Source organism: Ovis canadensis, chromosome 19 (assembly GCF_042477335.2).
Source record: "Ovis canadensis isolate MfBH-ARS-UI-01 breed Bighorn chromosome 19, ARS-UI_OviCan_v2, whole genome shotgun sequence".
NCBI classification, from domain to species: domain Eukaryota; kingdom Metazoa; phylum Chordata; class Mammalia; order Artiodactyla; family Bovidae; genus Ovis; species Ovis canadensis.
In genome coordinates this window covers 32,098,594-32,117,885 of record NC_091263.1, presented here as the reverse complement: position 1 = coordinate 32,117,885, position 19,292 = coordinate 32,098,594, and the positions used below count along the sequence as shown (strand labels likewise).

The 19,292-nt window shown below is 48.2% G+C and overlaps 1 protein-coding gene and 1 pseudogene across 2 annotated transcripts in view; both read right to left on the bottom strand.

Moving 5' to 3' along the window:
* The window catches only part of SRGAP3 (SLIT-ROBO Rho GTPase activating protein 3), a 243,482-nt gene that overhangs the window by 26,201 nt on the left and 197,989 nt on the right, over positions 1–19,292 (bottom strand). For both annotated transcript variants that reach the window (XM_069562088.1, XM_069562090.1), the window contains exons 11-14: positions 18,862–18,889; positions 13,593–13,695; positions 8,488–8,548; positions 6,717–6,794 (exon numbers count right to left, since the gene is read on the bottom strand). In XM_069562088.1, coding sequence (XP_069418189.1) covers positions 6,717–6,794; positions 8,488–8,548; positions 13,593–13,695; positions 18,862–18,889 — 270 coding nt within the window. The remainder of the gene's footprint in view (positions 1–6,716; positions 6,795–8,487; positions 8,549–13,592; positions 13,696–18,861; positions 18,890–19,292) is intronic.
* Positions 325–1,418, bottom strand: LOC138424772 (guanine nucleotide-binding protein G(I)/G(S)/G(O) subunit gamma-5 pseudogene; annotated as a pseudogene).

Below are 19,292 nucleotides of genomic sequence, written 5' to 3'. Positions count from 1 at the left end.
ATATATATATATATATACAACATTTTTACATTCCCTCATTTCTAACCATGGAAGTAATACCCTCTATTACTACATATACTTGTTTTTTCTCTTAACAGTAAATCTTAGAAATCCCTCCATGTCAGTTCACAGGAATCTTCCTCATTTTTTAAAAAAATGTTTTTATACTAAGATTTTATTATATGCTGCCACCAGTGTATATAAAATAATTTCTTGTGAAACAGAAATTCATGAATATTCAGAAAGGTAGACGTTAAGAACTAACAAAAGTAGAAGTTTGTATAGTACGGCCCATGTTACAGCGAGAGACGTTTGTACAGGCTTCAAATTTAGCTTTCCTTTGAATATTCACCAGCTTATGAAAAGTGGTTTTAGAAAACCATGTAAAGATTCCTTTTGCTGCAAAAAGGAACAGACTTTCTGGGGTCTGGAGGGATTTGTCCTTGAAGATACTCCAGTCAGCAGAATGCCTGAGCATTCAGCAGACAGAATTGTTTCAAATCTGCAGCTGCCTGGGAAACCTTCACCCAGTCGAGTCCAGCCTCCAGCCGGAGCTGTTGAACCACTTTCTTCATAGTGGCGATGCCGGAGAAACCAGGCCTGGAGTACTCTGGGCAGATTGGCGGTCCATTGGCCCCTGGGTTCACTGGGCCAGGCACTGGGCCTTCCCCATTTTGTTTAATGGCTGCAAAGTATTCTGTTTCATGGATAGACCATGACTTAGTCAACCAGTCTCCCACGGATTGACATTACAATCTTTTGCTGTTACTAATAAAGCACCGCAACAAACAGCCTTCTAACTGTGCTTCCTATTCCTACCACACGTCTCTGCGGTAGGTTCCTGGAAGTGGGATTGCTGGGTCAAAGGGTAAACTAATGTGTGGTTTCATCAGATAAAGCCAAATTCTCCTCCAGTGGGGCTGCACCATTTTTCTCCTCCTACCAGCAACACAGGAGAAGGCTGCTTCTCCACAGCCCTGCTCGTGGGATGTCTTTTAAATTTTTGCCAACTGCAGAGGGGAAAACATCTCAGGAGAGCAGCACTTCTTAGTTTCATGGGGGCTGCTGGAGCTGGCAGCAACCTGACACCTCCTTCAACCTCCTCCCCCTTCCAGAACAGCCCAGAGCAATCTAAGCCTGGTAAGCAATGAAGAGCAGAATGGGAAATTCATACTTGGATCTCTCTAAACTCTGCCTCTGTGGGAAGAGAATGTGTGTGAGTGGCAGGCCTCTGCTAGCCCCAACATGCTTTAGTGCAAATTAGAGAAAGCACCCCGCCCCCACCCTTTTCTGAACCACGACGTGCAGCTTCCAGGGCCTGAGCCAGAGTTCAGCTCCCTCTTGCCCTCATGGATGAGTGCCCTTGTGCAGTGCCCAGCCTGAACGACCATCCACGTGTGGCAGCCCAGGCACTGCATTCCACCGCTCAGATGTTCCCACAGGAGGAGATGCGAATGCTTACCCCACAAGACTTTCTCATGGGGAAAGAAGAGAGAAAACATTGAAAAGTATATTGCTTTACTAACGTAGCACTTTTCAAGTGAGAAGCACACTGGCACACGTGATGTCTCTTAATCCTCACACAGCACCACAGGAGGCATGGTTCCAGCACCGCCCCTCTCCTGGGAGAAAGCTGAGGCCGCAAAATCAAACAACTTGCCCGTGGAGTCAAAAACCGACACCAGCAGCTCCCAGGTCTCATGATGCCTGGGAAACATCCCTTCTTCTACCTGTGGTTTTCAACTCTGTCTGCTGCCTGTCTGCACACGGGCCTATGTATCTATTTATGTATGTACCTATGTATCTATTTATCTATCTATCTATCCACACATCTGTCATCTTCCTTCCTTTCCTCCTTCTCTCCCTCCTTCCTTTATAGTAGAAACCCAATTTTTTTTTCTTTCTCAAGAAAAAAGTTCCCACGGATGAGCAAAGCTGCCGTGATTGAATTTAGAGAAAGGTCCAAGCCCCACCTCCTCAGCTCCCTTCTCTAACCCAGCAGTAACCCTGAGGCCCCTCTGAAGGACCAGAAGAGTCTGAAAACTCTGTGCTGTATCAAGCTGTTTCCTTGTTGTACCATGCATTACTATTGTGGTCTCATGATCCAGAAGCACATGGATTTTATTCCCTCCATATAAGCTCCCTTTGTCAAGTATGGTTAATATATTGACTACACACTGACAGACACAAACCCCATGCATTCTTGCTCTTCCTTCCAGAAGGCACTTCATGAGCCTCCAGGGAAGCCCCTCATTCATAAAAGTGAAAATGAAAGTCACATAGTCACGTCCCACTCTTTGCGACCCCAAGGACTATACAATCCTTGGAATTCTCCAGGCCAGAATATTGGACTGGGTAGCTTTTCCCTTCTCCAGGGGATCTTCCAAACCCATCGAACTTAGGTCTCCAGCATTGCAGGCAGACTCTTTACCAGCTTGAGCCACAAGGGAAACCTTCACTCATAAAAGGAGCCATCAAACATTTTTCCCTCCTAGCCCAGGCCTTCGGCTCTCTTCAAAGCTAGCCAACTTGGCTCCAGAAGAGCTCGAGATGAGCAGGGTGGTGTGTGTGAATGATGGCTTTCTCCAGGAGAGAATTAGAGCTAAAATTCCAGGCACATATGAGAGAAAGTTGCTGTTCCAACTTTGCTAGCTAGTTTCCAGGGAGGGAAGTAGAATCATTACCGAACAGCCCTGCCTGCACCCTGCTCTTAGCCAGGTCACCCAGGCATTGCTGAAAGGCTGCAGGCAGGGCTGTACCCAGGGGAAAGTGAACACACAGCGCATGCTCAGGGCTCTAGGGGAACATGCTGCTGGATGGGGACCTGGCAGGAAGACCACGGGTGGCCTCAAGGGTGGGGCTCCGCAACGTGACAACCCCTCCCTGTGTTTCCTGCTCACACCCCTCTTCCTTGGGCAGGAAACAGATCTGAGAAAGACCAGGTCCTGAGTCTAGAAAGTGTCAGACCCTATATGCAGTGATTTCAGCCCCAAGTCCAAACTCTATCTTGATCGGCACAGGATGAAAGGGCCATCGACTCCTGTTCCAGCCACTCTTCCACATAAGGAGCAATCACTGTCAGCTCTCTCATCTTTACATAGAAAGAGGACAGGAGATTGGTTTGGGGGGAATCAGAGACAGAAGACTAGCCTGGGAGAAAACAGTGAACCACAGCTCTCTCCTCGGAACAACCACTGACTCCTACCTTTCCATGATGTCTCTCCTTTATTTTCCCAGAAGATTACAGGAAAAATCTCAGACCTCAGTGAGTTTAAGATGTATTGACGGCAAAATATAACAATAAAAATCATGTGTGTGTGTGTGTTCAGTTGTTCAGTCATGTCTGACTCTTTATGACCCCATGGACTGTAGCCCGCCAAGCTCCTGTGTCCATGGAATTTCCCAGGCAAGAATACTGAAATGGGTTGCCATTTCCTTCCCCAGGGGGATCTTTCCAACCCAGGGATTGAACCTATGTTTCCTGCATTCTACATTGGCAGGTGGATTCTTTACCACTGAGCCACCTGGGAAGCCTCAATAAAAACCATAATCCCAACTAAAACTGTGGTTTGACTCATGTCAAAAGAAAAAGAACGTGGGTTTAGGAATAATAAGCCAAGAGTGGATTTCCAACATGTAATTATTCAGAAACTTAAGGAAAAGAGATCTGTGCTCCTTTCAACAGGAATGTAGGTATGTAGGCAAGAACTTCACCCAGAGAGAAAGAAAGGGGCCAAGGAGGAAAAGACCCCTATCTGTTTGAACAAATGACAAAGGACAGGCACCCTGCAGGGATTAGAGGGTTTAAGATTTTAAAAATAAAAGGAAGAAAGGAAAAACACACAATGCTCTGGCTTAGAGAGAAAGTTCCATCACACATTAGAGCACATGGGCCCTGAGGAGTGGGCTTGGGGCACCTGGTTACGGGGGAGCTGCAGGGAACACAGCATCCAGGCATGGAGAGGGAAGCCAGTTTCAGGAGAAGGGGGAGGAGAGAAGCTGCTCTTGAGGATCAGCCAGGTCAGGAACCCAAACCCAGGGTGGTGAATGTCAAGAAACAGAAGGTAATTTATGTGAAATCTAGGCACCAGGTGCCTAGAGAATCCAGAAGGGTGTTCTCTAAAAGAGACATCCCAGGGACTTATTTTAGAATAAGCCATGCTTTCAGGTAGGCTCAGGTGGAGCAGAAGGACGAGGCTGGCAAAAGAATGAGATTCATTCTGGAGTGAGGGTGAGACGGAGAGGAGCCTCACTGGACACACGAGGCAAAGAAAAAAGCAGTTTCTTCAGCTGAAGTTCAGGTCAGGTGATCTCTGCGGTTTAAGGCTTGTTAGGACCAGAGAATTCTAATGTGCACATCACCCCTCCAAGGCACCCAAGCAAGTAAAGGAGGTACTGACCTTAGAAATCACATTGAGGAAGGAAAGAAAGCAGGGCTGCTGGGATTGGGCGTGGCTGCCTGATACAACTGGGTACTTACTAATAAGACACTGGCAAGTAAGAAAATGCGAGGGGGTTGGGGGCAGTCAGCAGGCTGAGGCACCAGGCAGTGAGTTTACTCACGAGATAAAAGGAGTTCTGTATAGTAGGATGCTCCCAGGAACCAGCAAAGGGTCCAGAGGGTCCAGCTCTGCTCACTTACAATGAACACAGGGCAGCAGGGGTGCTAAGGAGTTAAAGCAAATAAAGAAACCAAACCCCGGCTGGGCTGGCCGGCGATGCCGAGGAGCTCAGGGAAACGAGGAACTTCCAGTCCTATCTGGGAGAATACCTCTTGCTCTGTGGGCTCTGCACATGCTGTTCCCTTGGTCCGGAATGCCCTTTCCCCTCTTCCCCTGACTCTTACCCTTCAAGCCTCAGCTGAGGCATATCCTCCTCCAGGAAGCCTTCTGAGGCTTTGCTATTCCTCCCCCTTCACCCGAGCTGAGCTCGTGGCTCCCACCCACCTCTTACCCCATCCTTGCACTGATCGTGCTGTTTACCTTCCCAGCTAGCAGTGACTTGTCTCTTGTTCCTGTTGTATTTCCAGACCCCAGTCCATCACCGAGTGCACTGCAGGGCTCAATGGAGGCTTGTTGAGTGGATGAATAAGTGCTTCAGTAGGAGCATGGAGCAGGGCAGTTCTGGAGCTCTCTGGTTCTAAGTGCCCCAGATCCTGGAGTGGAATCTAAAACCTAAGCTTCCTGGGACCCTAGGAGGTCACTGAGAGTCACATCCAGCCCAACCCTGCTCTCCACACCCGGTTCCAAGCCAGAGTGCCCAGGGATGTTAGGCTCTGTGCTAGGGGCGATGGGGGTGACAGGCTGGTGTTTCCTCCACCCTGGAGCTAGGTCTCAGGATCGAAGCAGGAGGACAGGGCAAGGGTGAATCAGGCCTGGCAAAAAGGCAGGAGAATTCTAGGGCTGGAGCCTCGGGGAGAGGCCTGCTCAGAGCACAACCATCAGGGACAAAGTATACACCTTCCAAGGCTATTTGTAGGATTATACAGAAGAATGGGTAAGAAAGTGCTTTGTAATTAGGGAAGTGGTGTACTGTGAGGAAATGGGTTTGGGACTGGGGTCCTCAGACCAAACTTGGTATCTAACCGCTCAGAGAGAAAGGCAGCAGATCACAGTTGAGGAATAAACTATGGAGATGTGATGCCTCCAAATGCTGTGAGACTACAGCAGAGGTTTGCTCAGGACGCCCCAACACTGGCTTTTCTCTCCTCCCCAGGATGGACTTTGTTCAGTCACCAGGGAACATGATGTTAGAAGCGGCTTCCCAGGTGGCACTAGAGATAAAGTACCCTCCTGCCAATGCAGGAGACATAAGAGGCATGGATTCGATCCCTGTATTGGGAAGATCCCCTGAAGGAGGGCGCAGCAACCCACTCCAGTATTCCTGGAGAATCCCATGGACAGAGGAGCCTGGCGGGCTACAGTCCATAGGGTTGCAAAGAGACAGACACCACTGAAGCAACTTAGCGTTCATGCACGATGTTTGAAACTATTTCTTTGAACAGAAATGCCCAGACTCTAAGTTTCACTATAGCAGCAAGATATGTACTAGTATCAAAATGGCAGAGCTTTTCCTGACCCTATTAAGTCCTTACTTTGCACAGGCCCTGCCACTGGCCGTCTGTCCGCATCAGGGATCCTGAGGCCAAGGGAGGCTGAACCAAGTAAGCCACTTTCTGGTGGACATTTGATTTCTGATAAGCTTTTATATCAAAGTGGGAACTAGGTAACCTCCCCAAGGGAAAGGGGGAGTCTATGATCTCTTCCTCCCAATGCATAGCTTTGCCAAGAACACTACAAAAAAAGTGAGAATTAAGATGTTCTAAGCCACTCCGTATTATATATATTCTTCCAACTTTTCTAAAACACAGAAAACTTTACAGATTTGCATAATAATTCCAAACCCCCCTTTCCCCAGCAACCACTGCAGAGTTCACCAGAGAAAGTCACCCATGTGTAATTGTAATTGAAAGTCACCCTGGTAATTGTTCAACAGTGGGGAAAAAAGAAAAATTAAAAGGTTTTAGTGTTGCCCAGTTTCTGTGGTGTAAACTCCCGCCTTGGGTGATTTCAAGGTACCAAGGTAAAGTCCCTGAAGGTGAAGCTGGAAAGGGATGTTGATAAAAGCTGCCCCAACAACACTGGCTCCAATAAATGCATTCATACCCACCCTGGCTTCCTCTGGACACAAGCTGGAGATGATCACTTCGTACTTACCTCTCTCAAAGGAATTTTTGATGTCATTGACTTCAACCTGAGATCCTGGCACTCTGAAGATGCCTTGCTGCTGGAGTCCTAAAAGAAATAAACAAAAAGAAGAAGAGGAAGTGCCTTGAGCTCATCAGATCACTGAGAACATGGATGACCCTCCCCACTGCTGTCTCTCTCTCCCATCATCCTTTGTAAGAGCCATTCACAATGGCCATCTCCCAATGGAAGCCCAAAAGGAGCCTTTACAATGAACTTTTTAGCTGGTCCAAATTCTCAGCGACATTCTGCTTTATATGTCTATGGCCTCTTGTTCAGGCTTGAAGGAAACAAGAAATTTATATCAACACTGGACCAGTGAATAACTTCCACTTTAACTCCCAGGTTAGCTCAATCAAATAACTGGGTAGTGAAACGTTGCCTACCAAGCTCATCAGTTGCACTGTTCCAGGTAGCTTGACCTGAGTTAACAAATGCCACTGGGGTTTAACAGTCACAGAGATTTTGAACAAGAATGATTAATATCATCCCTTCAGCCATCCCCTCACCCATCACAGACTCTGTCTTTCTTCAAGAAAATCTAGAGTCTAGACTGCATGCTAACTTGGGATCGAGGAGTTTGGGGAAGGTTCACTTATTAAAGAGACAACCTCATTTTTCTTGTGTTTCTACAAGGCCATAAAGAAGAGCCGACCTTGCTATCTGACACAGCTGTAACGACAAAACAGTGACCTACAGGATCGAAGATTAGAGGACCTCGCTCATCTGAAAAGGAAATTAAGACGGGGATCCTTTCCCCGAGATTCAGTTTTCTACAGCAAACAACTCTCCACGTGATAATTTACGGAAGTGTTTACCCTTAAAGGCAGGCTTTACAGTTTGGTCTGTATACACAGTATGTGCTCAACAAACATCATTCATTTCTTTTGTTAACCAATGCTGAATTTCTACCACCTGGGTCTCTTACCGCATCCTCCTGGCTCAGTCCTGTCCAGGCACGCGGGCCTTCCTCCCCGTACTAGGCCAGGACACTCGCCATTCTCTCCACCTGAACTGCCAAGCTTGGCTTCTACTCAGATACCACCTCCTCGGAGACGGCTCTCCTCACAACCTTAGCCAAGTCAGCCCTGTCCTCCTCTAGCCATTCTCTGTCCCCTTAGTTAGTTCTTAGGCATTATCACTAGCTGAAATTAGACTATGTATCTCTCTGCTCATTCATTTCCTTGCCCTTCTAATTGGTCATGTAAGCTACTGAGGGCTGGCAGCCTGCTTGTCTTGTTCGCGGCTGTGCTGCCCTTGTCAGGAACAGTGCCTGCTCCGCACTCTGGAAATATATTTTTGGAGGAATGAATAAATAAATAGATGGAGGCACACATTAAGTGCTGGGAACACCATGTAGCAAATCCCAGACACTCTTATTTCCTTCATGCAGCTTGCCACAGTCTAGCAGTATTAGCCGACTGGATGGCCAACCTCAGTCAGCGCTCAAAGTGCAGAGCTCTGGGCTTGGGTGGGAGTGAGGAAGGAACTAACATGGTTCTCCCGTGAACCCCCCTGCTCCACAGTGTTCCGAGTCCCCAGGTCTTCTCACCACCACCTTCAGTCCCCCGAACACAGGAGGCTCCATAGACAGCAGTCAGAATAGCAGCTGTTCTACGGAGCATAAGGAGAGCAGTAGCGTGACATCTACCAAGACGAAATCTGAGTCTCATCTCTGATGAGAACAGCCAGGCACCTGTCCTTGAAAGAGCTGAAGACACGGCCCTGAGATTAAGCTTACCATATAAATTGATGTATCGGATACAGCTCTCGACGACCAGTGGTATAGCTTGTCCTGAATCCTTAAGAAAAAAAGTCGTGAGTTGTATTGGACTTGGCAACCACCACAGGAGAGAAGACACTGCAAACACAGATTACGAACTCAAGCCAGAATATTAGTACCATCGGATTAGTAAGAAAACAAGCAAGGAACCACTAATTCTAAAGTCTCCACAAACAGTTAAAATAGGAAGTTTTCTGTTATTGCAGAAAAGGCATAGTTATGATAATTTTAAAGAAATGCTCTGTCTCCTTACTCAGCTGGGAAGGAATCAGGGCTCGGGAGGCCTCACAGGAACATGGCGGAAGGGGAGGGAGCCCTCCGCATGGAGGGAGCTAGAGTCTGCTCTCCAAGACTTCTCTGCCTCCCACTCCCCTCAGTCCCAACTCAACTCCATTCTCCCAGCATTCAGAGAAGGAGCAAGGACTCTGCCTAGGACTGTAGGACCTGCTGCCAGGACCTGATGCTGGCATGAAGAAGGGCTGGCAGGAGAAGCAAGGCCGGCCCCAGGGGTCCTTCTGAGCTCTGAGAAGGGAAGACCAGCTCTATTCATGATGTAACAACCTAAACATCCAGACAGATAACTTGGTTTAACAGTACACATGTTACAAGGAAAACTTCTAGAAAAAATTATTGTCAGCCACTGACCACTGAGTGGTCACCTTAGTCAGAAAGGTTGGCTAAGATGCAGCTCTAAACACATGTATCTGGGGTGTCAATGTCAAGTTCAATGACATTTCCCTAGGCTGGCCCAAGGCCACAGAGAGCTGGGTAAGGGATCATTTTCCTTTGGATTCCATCATTGGTTGACCCTTCTGCTATTTTAGGCAACTTACAGAGCATACAATCTTAAAAACAAAAAACAAACAAAAAAAACCCTCTTTTTAAAAATGGACCAAATTAAATACTAGCCTCCTCAGAAGGTGAGGAAGCAGAAGGCACATGTACTGGTATGCTCACGTAAAAGGGACAGGGGAAAAAAACATGAAATTGGATGGTTTTGTGGCTCTTCCACACCCCACCTGGGAATTCTTAACTAGAACACCTTAACTCTTAACTAGAGTCACAGAGAGGATAATAAAGTGGACTCATTGGCAACAGGCAAGGCGGGCCCTGTGCTACAAGTCAGGACTAAAGACAGTTTCCATCCAGTTGAATGGGGCTAACGGACCTTTCCAGTAAATACCTGGTTCCTGGTTCGAGCATTTCTTCTTCCTCTGATAACAAAAAATAAACAGGCAGCAGAGCAGGAGAAAAAGAAGAGATTATGCAGGAGTAAGATCAGTTAGAGTAAGCAGATCCTTCAGAGTCCGGGAACGCCGAAATGCAATGGCAGCCACTGAAGGGCCAGGGAGATGGCAGGCAGCCTACGAGGCTCAGGAGCTAGGGACCTGCCCCGCCAGCCTTCCAGGGTGGCTGCTTTGGACACCAGAGGGCAAAGAGGCCTCTTTCAGTCCTTGTCAAAGTGCAGGAACAGTGAGCACTAAACCCTTTCCTAACCTCAAGTCTACCTTCTCCTCAACACAGGGGCTGTTTATTCACCAGCAATGAGAGCCCACCTAAGACCCCTTAAGGTGAGCCCAGCTGCCCACAGAAAGGAGGGACACACCCTCTCGGGTATCTGCTGGGACTGTCCCTGCAGTCAGCTCAGGGAACCTCGATCTTAGCTCTTAGTTAACCAAGACTGTATTTCACAGGGGCCCTCTGGATAGGACTCAAGGGCAAGCTGCCCGGTTCCAACTTCACATGGCGGACCATGCTTTCCCACCAAACAGCTGAGGCAGCAGGTCCCAGGTACGCGCTCAACTTTGATCTCCTTCTGCCTGAGGACCCTCACCCTGGCACTGAAAAGCCCTCAGGGAACCCAGAACTGACAAAACCTGGAGTGAGGGAGGGCCATATGGTCAGAACACCTTGGTGATCTCGCAGGCAGAACCAGAGCCTTTGCTTTCACTCAAACCGCCCATTTGTAGAGGAGAACTGCCTTCCTCTTTTTTCCTGTACAGGCAGCAGGTCAGGCTCTGGGGTGCGTACTGTGTCTCATTCAGCTCCTGGTGGAGGCCACCTCCCTGACTGAGAATTAGGAGGATGTGAGCCTCCTCCCTGGTGTCACCTATCCAGCCCCTGGCATCTCAGCTGCTAGGGTCTTCCTACGTTGGCTAAGCCCACCTGAACCTAGGACAGCAGTGACAGATGGTCAGATGGGGACCATGGGCACCCTCCAGAAAGCCCAGGCAGCACTCGCAGCTGACGCTCCCCTGGTGCTTACTCTGCACCAGGCAGAGCTACTTATCTGATCCTCGTCACACACTCACGTGTGTGCGTGTTCAATTGCTTCAATTGTGTTCGACTCTGTGTGACCCTCTATGGACTGTAGCCCACCAGGCTCCTCTGTCCGGGGAATTCTCCAGGAAGAATAACTAGAGTGGGTAGCCATTCCCTTTTCCAGGGGATCTTCCTGATCCAGGCATTGAACCTGGGTCTCCCGCATTGCAGGCAGATTCTTTACTGTCTGAGCCACCAGGGAAGTACCCTTGTCCCTCTAAACCCTCATAACCATGGCATTTCCATGATGTTATTTTACTGACAAGCCTTTCAGAAGTTTGGCATTTCAGAGATGGGGATTCTTAGTTCATGCTGAATCTTCTTTCAGATAGCATGAGAATCATAAGAGGAAATTTAATTCCGTTCATAAAGGTTGGAGGACTGAGTGCATCACACTGCCTTTTCATTTTCTGAGAGTTAACCATCCTTGAGATACTCTGTCCCCAAACTGAGCTCAGAGAGGACGCACAGAAGAGCTGGTTGAACTGCACTGATAATATGTGGTACAAGCGCATGTGACTACAAAGAAATGCAATTGCTTAACAAACAAACTTTGTTTCAGTCAAACTATCCCCTGAGGAAGCTGTGCTCTTATTCCAGGGACGTGCTACTGCCCAGCTCTCTACGGTGTCCCTCTCTGGGGGCTCTTTTCAGAGCCAGTCTCCTGGCGCCCAATGCAGCCTATACCTCTTGCCATTCTGTGGCTCTGGTGGCTGCAAAGCTGGACTCTGAATGACACTTCTCATTCCAAAAGACCGTGCATTCAAAGACAAGGTTTTGGCACCGCTGACAAAGACGCTTGTTGCAGGCTTGCAGGAGACTGACCAGGTGCAGCAAAGCCTATAGATGCAGAAGGACTGACTTCCTCCAAGGGGCAAACACCCCATGGGTGTTGTGATTGTCAGGGGAATAAAGTCAGATGACTTGATTGTCACACATTTTATGTAGGAGTTCTCCATCCAGAAGTTGTTTCACCAAACAAAACACCTTTGCTTTCAAATGCAATCAGGTGAGAGAGCCTTCCAGGCGTCCTGACAGATCGCCTGTTTTCAAAACACTAAGCGTGCTCCAAAACATGTCCATGTCTCTGAGGTTCCGCTCATTCTCTTCCTTCTCCCAGCAGCTCCTCCATCCATCCTCCCCTCTGCAGACACCTCCTTCAATGCTGCCTCTGCTCCGGTGCTCACAGCTCTTCCTGGTCTAGAGTGCTCACAGAACTTATTTCTGTACCAATCAGTCACCAAGCTCTCATCTTGAATCATTTTCCACGTTCAGCTTCTGTGTCAAAAACCTACTGCATGACATGATAAGGTCCTCGAGGGCAGAGAATAGCAAATGGGCCTCAGTCTCCCCTCAGCTCTGGAGTGTGATTTTTTGAGAAGGAAGTCTTGTAGGAGCGAGGACGGAGGATGAAGGAAGGGCTCTTGACACAAGCCTCTCTTCCCATGACCTTCTGGGTGGCAAACTGCTCACTTGGGGTCACCTCCCAACAGTGCCCCTTTCCTGCTGCACCCAGCAGCAGCACCCTGCCTTTTGGGGTCCTCCAGGCCTCCCTCCTTTGAGGCATCTGAGAGCAGCCGCTGCTGTTTCCCACCCCTTGGGCACCCCCAACTGGGGCCCTCCTGTGCCCCTTTCCCTTTCCCAGAACTCAGTTCACAGGCAGAGACAGCCCTGGGCCCCAGGCTGATCCCGCCCGCACCCCCCCCCCCCCACACCTGAGGCCGGTCCTCCCTGCCCAGTAAGTCCTGTGAACGTCCTGTCTGGGGATGGAGGAGAGAGAGCTGGAGCAGAGGCAGCCTCCAACACTCCAAACGTGTCTCAGGCAGGGCCTGGGAGCCTTCAGGGCCTTTTCTCCCGACTGACATGAGTCTTATTTTCTGCAGTGAGTGTCTTTGTTAGAGGGTGGTGGGCTTCCAGTAACTGGTAGGGACCTTCCTCTTGCTCCCCTAAGTAACGTTCAGAGTGCATCTGCCCTTCCCTGAGGATATTTCCCACCTGCTATCCTTTCCAACTCCATCACTGTCTTAACTTGCCTTGAGCTGTTCTATCTGGGACAGCTTGATCCTGCACCCTTTGCAACCGAGAAGCAAGAACAGAGAAACTCACTGAAGTGAAAACCTTCCTTTTCAGTTTAAGGTGTAAAGGGTTAACCTGGAATTCTAAAGGAACTACTTCATCTCTTTTCCCTTCTCCCAAACTGCCTCACAAGAAGCAAAACAAGGTGGAAGGGTTGTCTCTCACACAAATTGTATGTGTTTCCTTTGTTGGTCTATTCTCAACTTTTAGGAAAAAAAAAAAACGTATAAAAATACACTGTTATACAAAGCAGGGTTTTCCTTTGTGTTGCTTCCAACCAGTCTGCTCCTGGGAGATGTGTATGTGACGGGAGGTGAGGGGGTTTCTCTAACTGTCCTTCAGCCTGGTCAGGACTGCAGTTCCTCAAGCAGGGGAGCAGGGCTGACAGCCCTTCCCACCCCCAACTCAGCCAGGGCTGAGAAGCAAGGGGAGGCGGTCTTAGAAGCCACTGGCCAGAGACAAAAGTGCCTCTGAAGCTACAAGCAGGCCACCAGGAGGACCAGCCAGCTACACGGCCTGGCCAAGGGCCCGGATGGAAAGTTTCGGTTGGTCAGATGCCAGTCTGTCAGTAGGCTGGGGCAGGGCTGCTGGCCGGGGTAGGAGGTGGAGGGAGGCTGCCATCACATTGGGCACGTTCGCGGACTCTGTGGCTCCCCAGCAAGTACCTTAATGAACGTTTCCATACAGCCGTTAAATAGTTTATGGCTACACACTGAGAGAGGCCTAGGTCTCCTCATTTTCTGTGGTTTAGGGGGAAGACAGGGGGGCCTAGGGGAAAACGGAACAAAAGAAATCAAGAGAGCAACCAAGGTAAACATTCAACGGGGGAAGACGCTACTGTAACCCACGACTGAAGGAGAACACAAAATGCAAATGGAAGGCCTGAACCCCCAGTGCATTGGTGCCCAATGCTCCATCTGAAGGCTTCTGGATGTTCAAGGGTGTCTTAACTGATCCACAATGAGAGGCAGGACCAAGACTCATGTAACACAAATGCATTCTACATTATGGGGGGTACAGCACGTGTCCGGGAAACCACTGAAACTCCACTCAGAGGCTGCCATCCTGCAAAGCTACCCAGATGGAGGGGGAGTCAGGAGTGAGATATAACCTGTAGCTGAAGAAAGCAAGAGACTTTCAAAGATGATTGGAAGGGTTAATTTTCATTGTTTTGGCTTAAACACATCACCGAGTCTCAGCTCCCAATGTACCAGGGCACTGATCTTCCTAATGCTGCTAAGCATTTCAAATGCACTTGACTAATCTTTATTCCATTGATCTAAGAGCTGGGCAGTTATTATTCTCATTTTAGAGATGAAGAAACTGATGCCAGGAGGGAAGCTGCAGCTTCTTCGGGGGCCCTCAGGGACCCAGGGTGAGGACTATCTCCTGTCCTTTAGTCAAGTACACTTTCAGTTAGTGTTTTCAAATCCACTGTCATACTTAACATCAGCTTAACCCTGCATGTGTGGCCCCATTTTACAGAGGCCTAAGCTGAGCTCTAGAGTGGGGAAGTGGCAGCGCTAGACCCCAAACTCAGCCTCTTTGGCTCTAAGCCCAAGATTTTTCCCCTTGGGTCAGTCATGGAGCCTTAGGGCACTTTCCCATATCCAGCTCAAACTCATCCATTCCATTAACCCTTGCCAGCAGAGGACTGGCGAGGGGGTTGTGGGGTGGGGATCGGGTTGAAAGTGTCTTGCTTGACTTTAGGATCTCCATTCCCTGTGCTCGCTCCATCTCGGACACAGGGAGGGGCGATCACACCACAGTTCTCCAGCAACAGTGAAACAGCCACAAACACTGAACCGGTCTCCAGAGTTGCTCACATGCATATGCCTGTGTTGGCTTATTTGCTCACCTTTCACCACCCAAGTTGGCCTGACTCAATGATGCCAGCGTTCTAGGTCAAAGGACTTTCAAAGGTTAGGAGGAAGACCCCTAACCAAGAGACACAGTTCACTTTCAACTGGCTGAGCTCACAATTTGGGAGGTACCGAGGGGGGACCCAGCCTGACACAGATAATATCCATGTGTGATGAACAGAGACATGGGCCCCCCACATCCTGATTGATTTCTGTGAATGGGCAAGAAATCATACGTCCTGCGGAGCCCATTAAGGGATGAGACCCATGCTGCTTTGCTCACTGGCCTTGTTCGCCTGTCTGCTTCAGCAGCCCCACCATCAAGGGAACTCAGATCAGCTTCCTCTTGGTGTCTGAATACTGAGCAAATACTGCTAGCTCCAGGACATGCATGGGCAAAGACACAGTAGAATCCAAATCTCATGCCACCCAAACATTGGGACCAAAAATAACAGCACAGACCAAAACTTCGAAAAGAAACAACAGGCAAGGTTATTTTGAGCCCATCTTGGATCTATGTCAATTTGGTTAGCTAAGTCCATGTCATTTCTTTTTCACAAGTTACTTATTTTTTTGAGGATAAGGGCACGTGAGAGTGAGTATTTCTTATGCTAGATCTGCTTTTGAATTTATATATGCCAAAGAGAGTGCCAGAAATGTAACAGGGGGCCATAGGTTTTATGTTTAATAACTGGAGTGTAGCAGCTGAGCCACCTTGTTTCCATGGTGATTTGGGTTTCTGTTTTTGAACGTTGTCTGATCATTTCATTATCTCACACTGCACGATATCCTCACAACAACCCTGAGAAGTAGGCAAGAACTATTAAACCTACTTTAAACATAAGGCAAATGAGCCACTGAGAGATTAAGAAACTTGCCCAAGGTCACAGGAATAGAATTCAGCTCTTCCTATTCCAGGTTCTGGTGTGAGTATGGACATGGGGAAATGGGTTTTACCACAGAACACCCAGCAGTAGCATTAAATTATCTATTAAACGCTCATGGTCAGCAAGAGTAGAGACTCAATGCAGATGCTGGACACCAATAACAGAAAAAGCCTAGGGTGCCTTTAAAATTTATTTCATAAAGTTAAGTCCTAAGGATTTTTTTTTTTCTGTGAGTTATAAAATTTCTCCTGCCCAATCCAGAAAGCAAAGGACTGTTAGAATCACATCAGGATTTCTTCCTTTAGTGTGGTGCTCTGGGCACAGAGCAGAATCTCTGACAAGGAAACGTAGCTATCCCAACTTCCCATGACATCAAATTGATACCGACTTACTGAAGTGCTGGGTGGGGCACAAAGTGGGGAGCAGAGGGGCAGCTCAGCCAAGGAAAGTGGGGCAGCCTAAGCCTTCCATCTCTTCTGCTGCTCAGTTGCAGAGCAAAAAGGAAAGAAAGAGAGAGAGAGGCAGGGAAAACAGGAACAGAGAAAGCCACGGAGAGGAAGAAAGAGAAACCAGAGACCAATGTCCCCTTTCTGCCTTTCAACCAAGATGAAAATTAGCACACATTAGCAACACAGAACTTGGCCTCAAAATTATTCTGTGACCAAAAGGATGGGGATTTTCCTAGACAACCTCACAGACGTGGGAGTCAAAATTCAAAATGGCAGCAATATTATAGTTGGATGGTGGTCAGGCCCTTGGAGGCTGCTCATGGGTGTGCATGGGGTTGCATTGTGTGGACAAGAAAGTTTAAATGATTCCACTACTGATTCAGACGTGGACCAAGTTCTAGGTTAGGGAAGCCAGTCAATGGTTTGAAAAACCATAATCAAATGTTATGTTCGCGTTTGACTTAGCCATTTACCATACAACTTTCAAGTGCATTATTGCATCTGGTCAGCCTAATTTTTTTTACTGTTTAGTCACTAAATAGTTTCTGACTTTTTGATACCCCGTGGACTACAGTGCATCAGGCTTCCTTGTCTTTCACTGTCTTCTGGAGTTTGCTCAAATTCATGTTCATTAAGGCGGTGATGCTAATTACAGGGTTATTATGAATTGGGGCTATTCTAAGATAACATTCTAAAGTGTGAGAAAAAAATACAACGTGTTGCAGCCCATATGCAAAACTGGTCTATCTTTACAAGGCCAGTGGCAGCTTGTTGAGAAGATCTGCTCAACCAATCATCCAAAATGACACTGACCTTTGACAAGTAACTATGGGAGATAGAGAGGGCCACAGTATAGAAATAGCTCACCCAGGGCATTTAAGATTAATTTCAAAAATACTTCCAAGTTAGCAATGCACTCTATAATACATTAAAAATGATTTTTAGAAGTAAGAGGAAGCTTTTAGTTTACTAAGAGAGTTGCCTTTGACCTTGGCCAAGGGCCAAAGTGCAGATATCTGGATTTACAGTTTAGTACAGTGCAGTGCAGTATATCTAAGTGGGAGGTCTGTAATCCTAGCTTGGATTTCCCAGGCCCTAGGTCCATGAGGGTGTGGAAGAAAACATCTCAGGGGACTTTATTTTTTAAAAAAGCAAAACCCCTCAACTTTTCTCTAAGGAACACCCTGGGACCTCGCCAAGGGTTTGATGACAGATCTCTCCTACAATCTGCTGGAACCACTATTCCCGCATGAGTTCTAGGAATTAGGAAGAAGTGAGGGATGGCTCAATTCATCCCCCATCTGTTGCACTGTTTGCAGACTTTGGTGTAAAATGTAGCTTCTGTTGTTTGGGGACTATGACAACACTCTCTCACCACAAATAAATTTTTAAAAAAATTTTTTTAAGGGACAACACTCTCCTGCCATAAATAAATAATTTTTTTAAAAGGCAATACTTGCCATAAATAAATTTAATTAATTAATTCATTTTTTTAAAAGGAATTTGTTTCTAAAAGTTTCTTAGAGAGTAAGCCTGCACATCTGCTGGCCCACATGCTGGGAAGGCCTCCCCCGGCATCACGAATCATCCCAGTGTTCCCAGACTGCCAGGTCCGAGAGGAACAGCTGCACAGACAAAGCTTCTGGAGAGTCCCTAGTCTCCTCCACCCTGGGCTCAGTAAACTGAAAACCCCAGAGCTTTCCAAGCCTCTTCCCAGCCAACTCCCTTCCAGATGAGGAGGGAGTTGAGGGTTCATCCTTCTTGTTGCCAAATAGGACAGCTTTCCAGGATTCGGAGCCACTGGGAAGAACTTGTGGGGAAAGGATGTCACTGGGTCACTGGGCCCAGGATGAGGCAAAAACCAGACCTCAGTGATCACATGATGGAAAAGTGCAGGCCTTGAGGCCACCGGCTAAATTCATGTTGGACGGTGGGACAGGCATTGTTGAGGATGGGAAAATGGATGGGCTCTAAGGTACCCGGCAGCGATGGGGCTGCTTAGGGACCTAAATTCTCTGCAGGTAAAGGAAAGGTCCAGTCCTGAAGCCAGACCCTCAACTATCCGCTGCTGAGTGAAAGTGTTCACTGGTTCTGGTCTGCTCCGGGGAAAGTGCAGAGGGTAATGGTGAGCGAGCTGGAGAGAAAGCGAAGCTGTCCACTGTTACTTCCCGAGCAAGCGGCTCCGCCACCAGTCCATCCCAGTGCAGTGAAGTCGGAAGCCAGTGCGGGCGGCGGGCGCTGTGCGTGCTAGTGTGAATATGCGCATGCGTGTGCCCGGCGGTGCTTTGGCTACTGCATCCCGCCCAGCACCTCCCCACCAACCCTCCTCAGCAGTTTGCTCAGCAGCCATAGAACGGATGGGGAGACAGGTGGACAGCAACCTGATCGCCTCCGGCTTCTGGTTGCCCTCAATCACTCTGCAATATATATTACGGTCCCTTCCTCCCACCTGATGGATAGCACCACCGAGGGACCACACCCACCTCCAGAGCAGCTCTGAAAGGCTCCCTTCCTGTCACAGTCTAAAGCTGGAATGAGCGGAGCAGCCAAAGGCCTTTGCCTCCCCTCTCAGCACAGTCACGGCCCCGTGGGGACACTGGGGAGGCGCTGCTCCCTAAGACTCTGCTGCTCTTGCTCCAGCACCGTGCCCGCTCCCTCGCCCTTCCTGCGCCTCCCGCCTCCTCCCACTTCCCACCTCAGGCGGCAGGTGCAGGAAACAGGATCCCCGGCTCTTACCTGGTTGTACCGCATTCCGCTCTCTCGCCTGGAAAGAAAAGTGTACATTAATGTTTAATTGGTTTTGGTTTTGTTTTTGCTTGCTTGTTTATTTTGCTTTTGACCGTGCACATTTGTCTTTTTCTAAAAACATGAAACAACTCACACTTGAACTTAATTATTTATGAAATGGGAAATCTAATTATGCCTAAGGTGTGGTCTGCTGGGAAGAACTGAGTCTTATTAAATCCTCCGTGTCTCCTATTTGTAGGGCCATGTTCACATATATTTCATTTCTTATTGTTCACATAACTAGGCTTTTGAGGTTCATCCATAGCATGACTGAGTAATTCATTCTTTTGTGTGGTGCTATAATAGAGAACCTCTAAGTCAGCACTGTCCCATGGAAATAAAATGTAAGCCACAATTTCTAGTAGCCACATTACAAAACT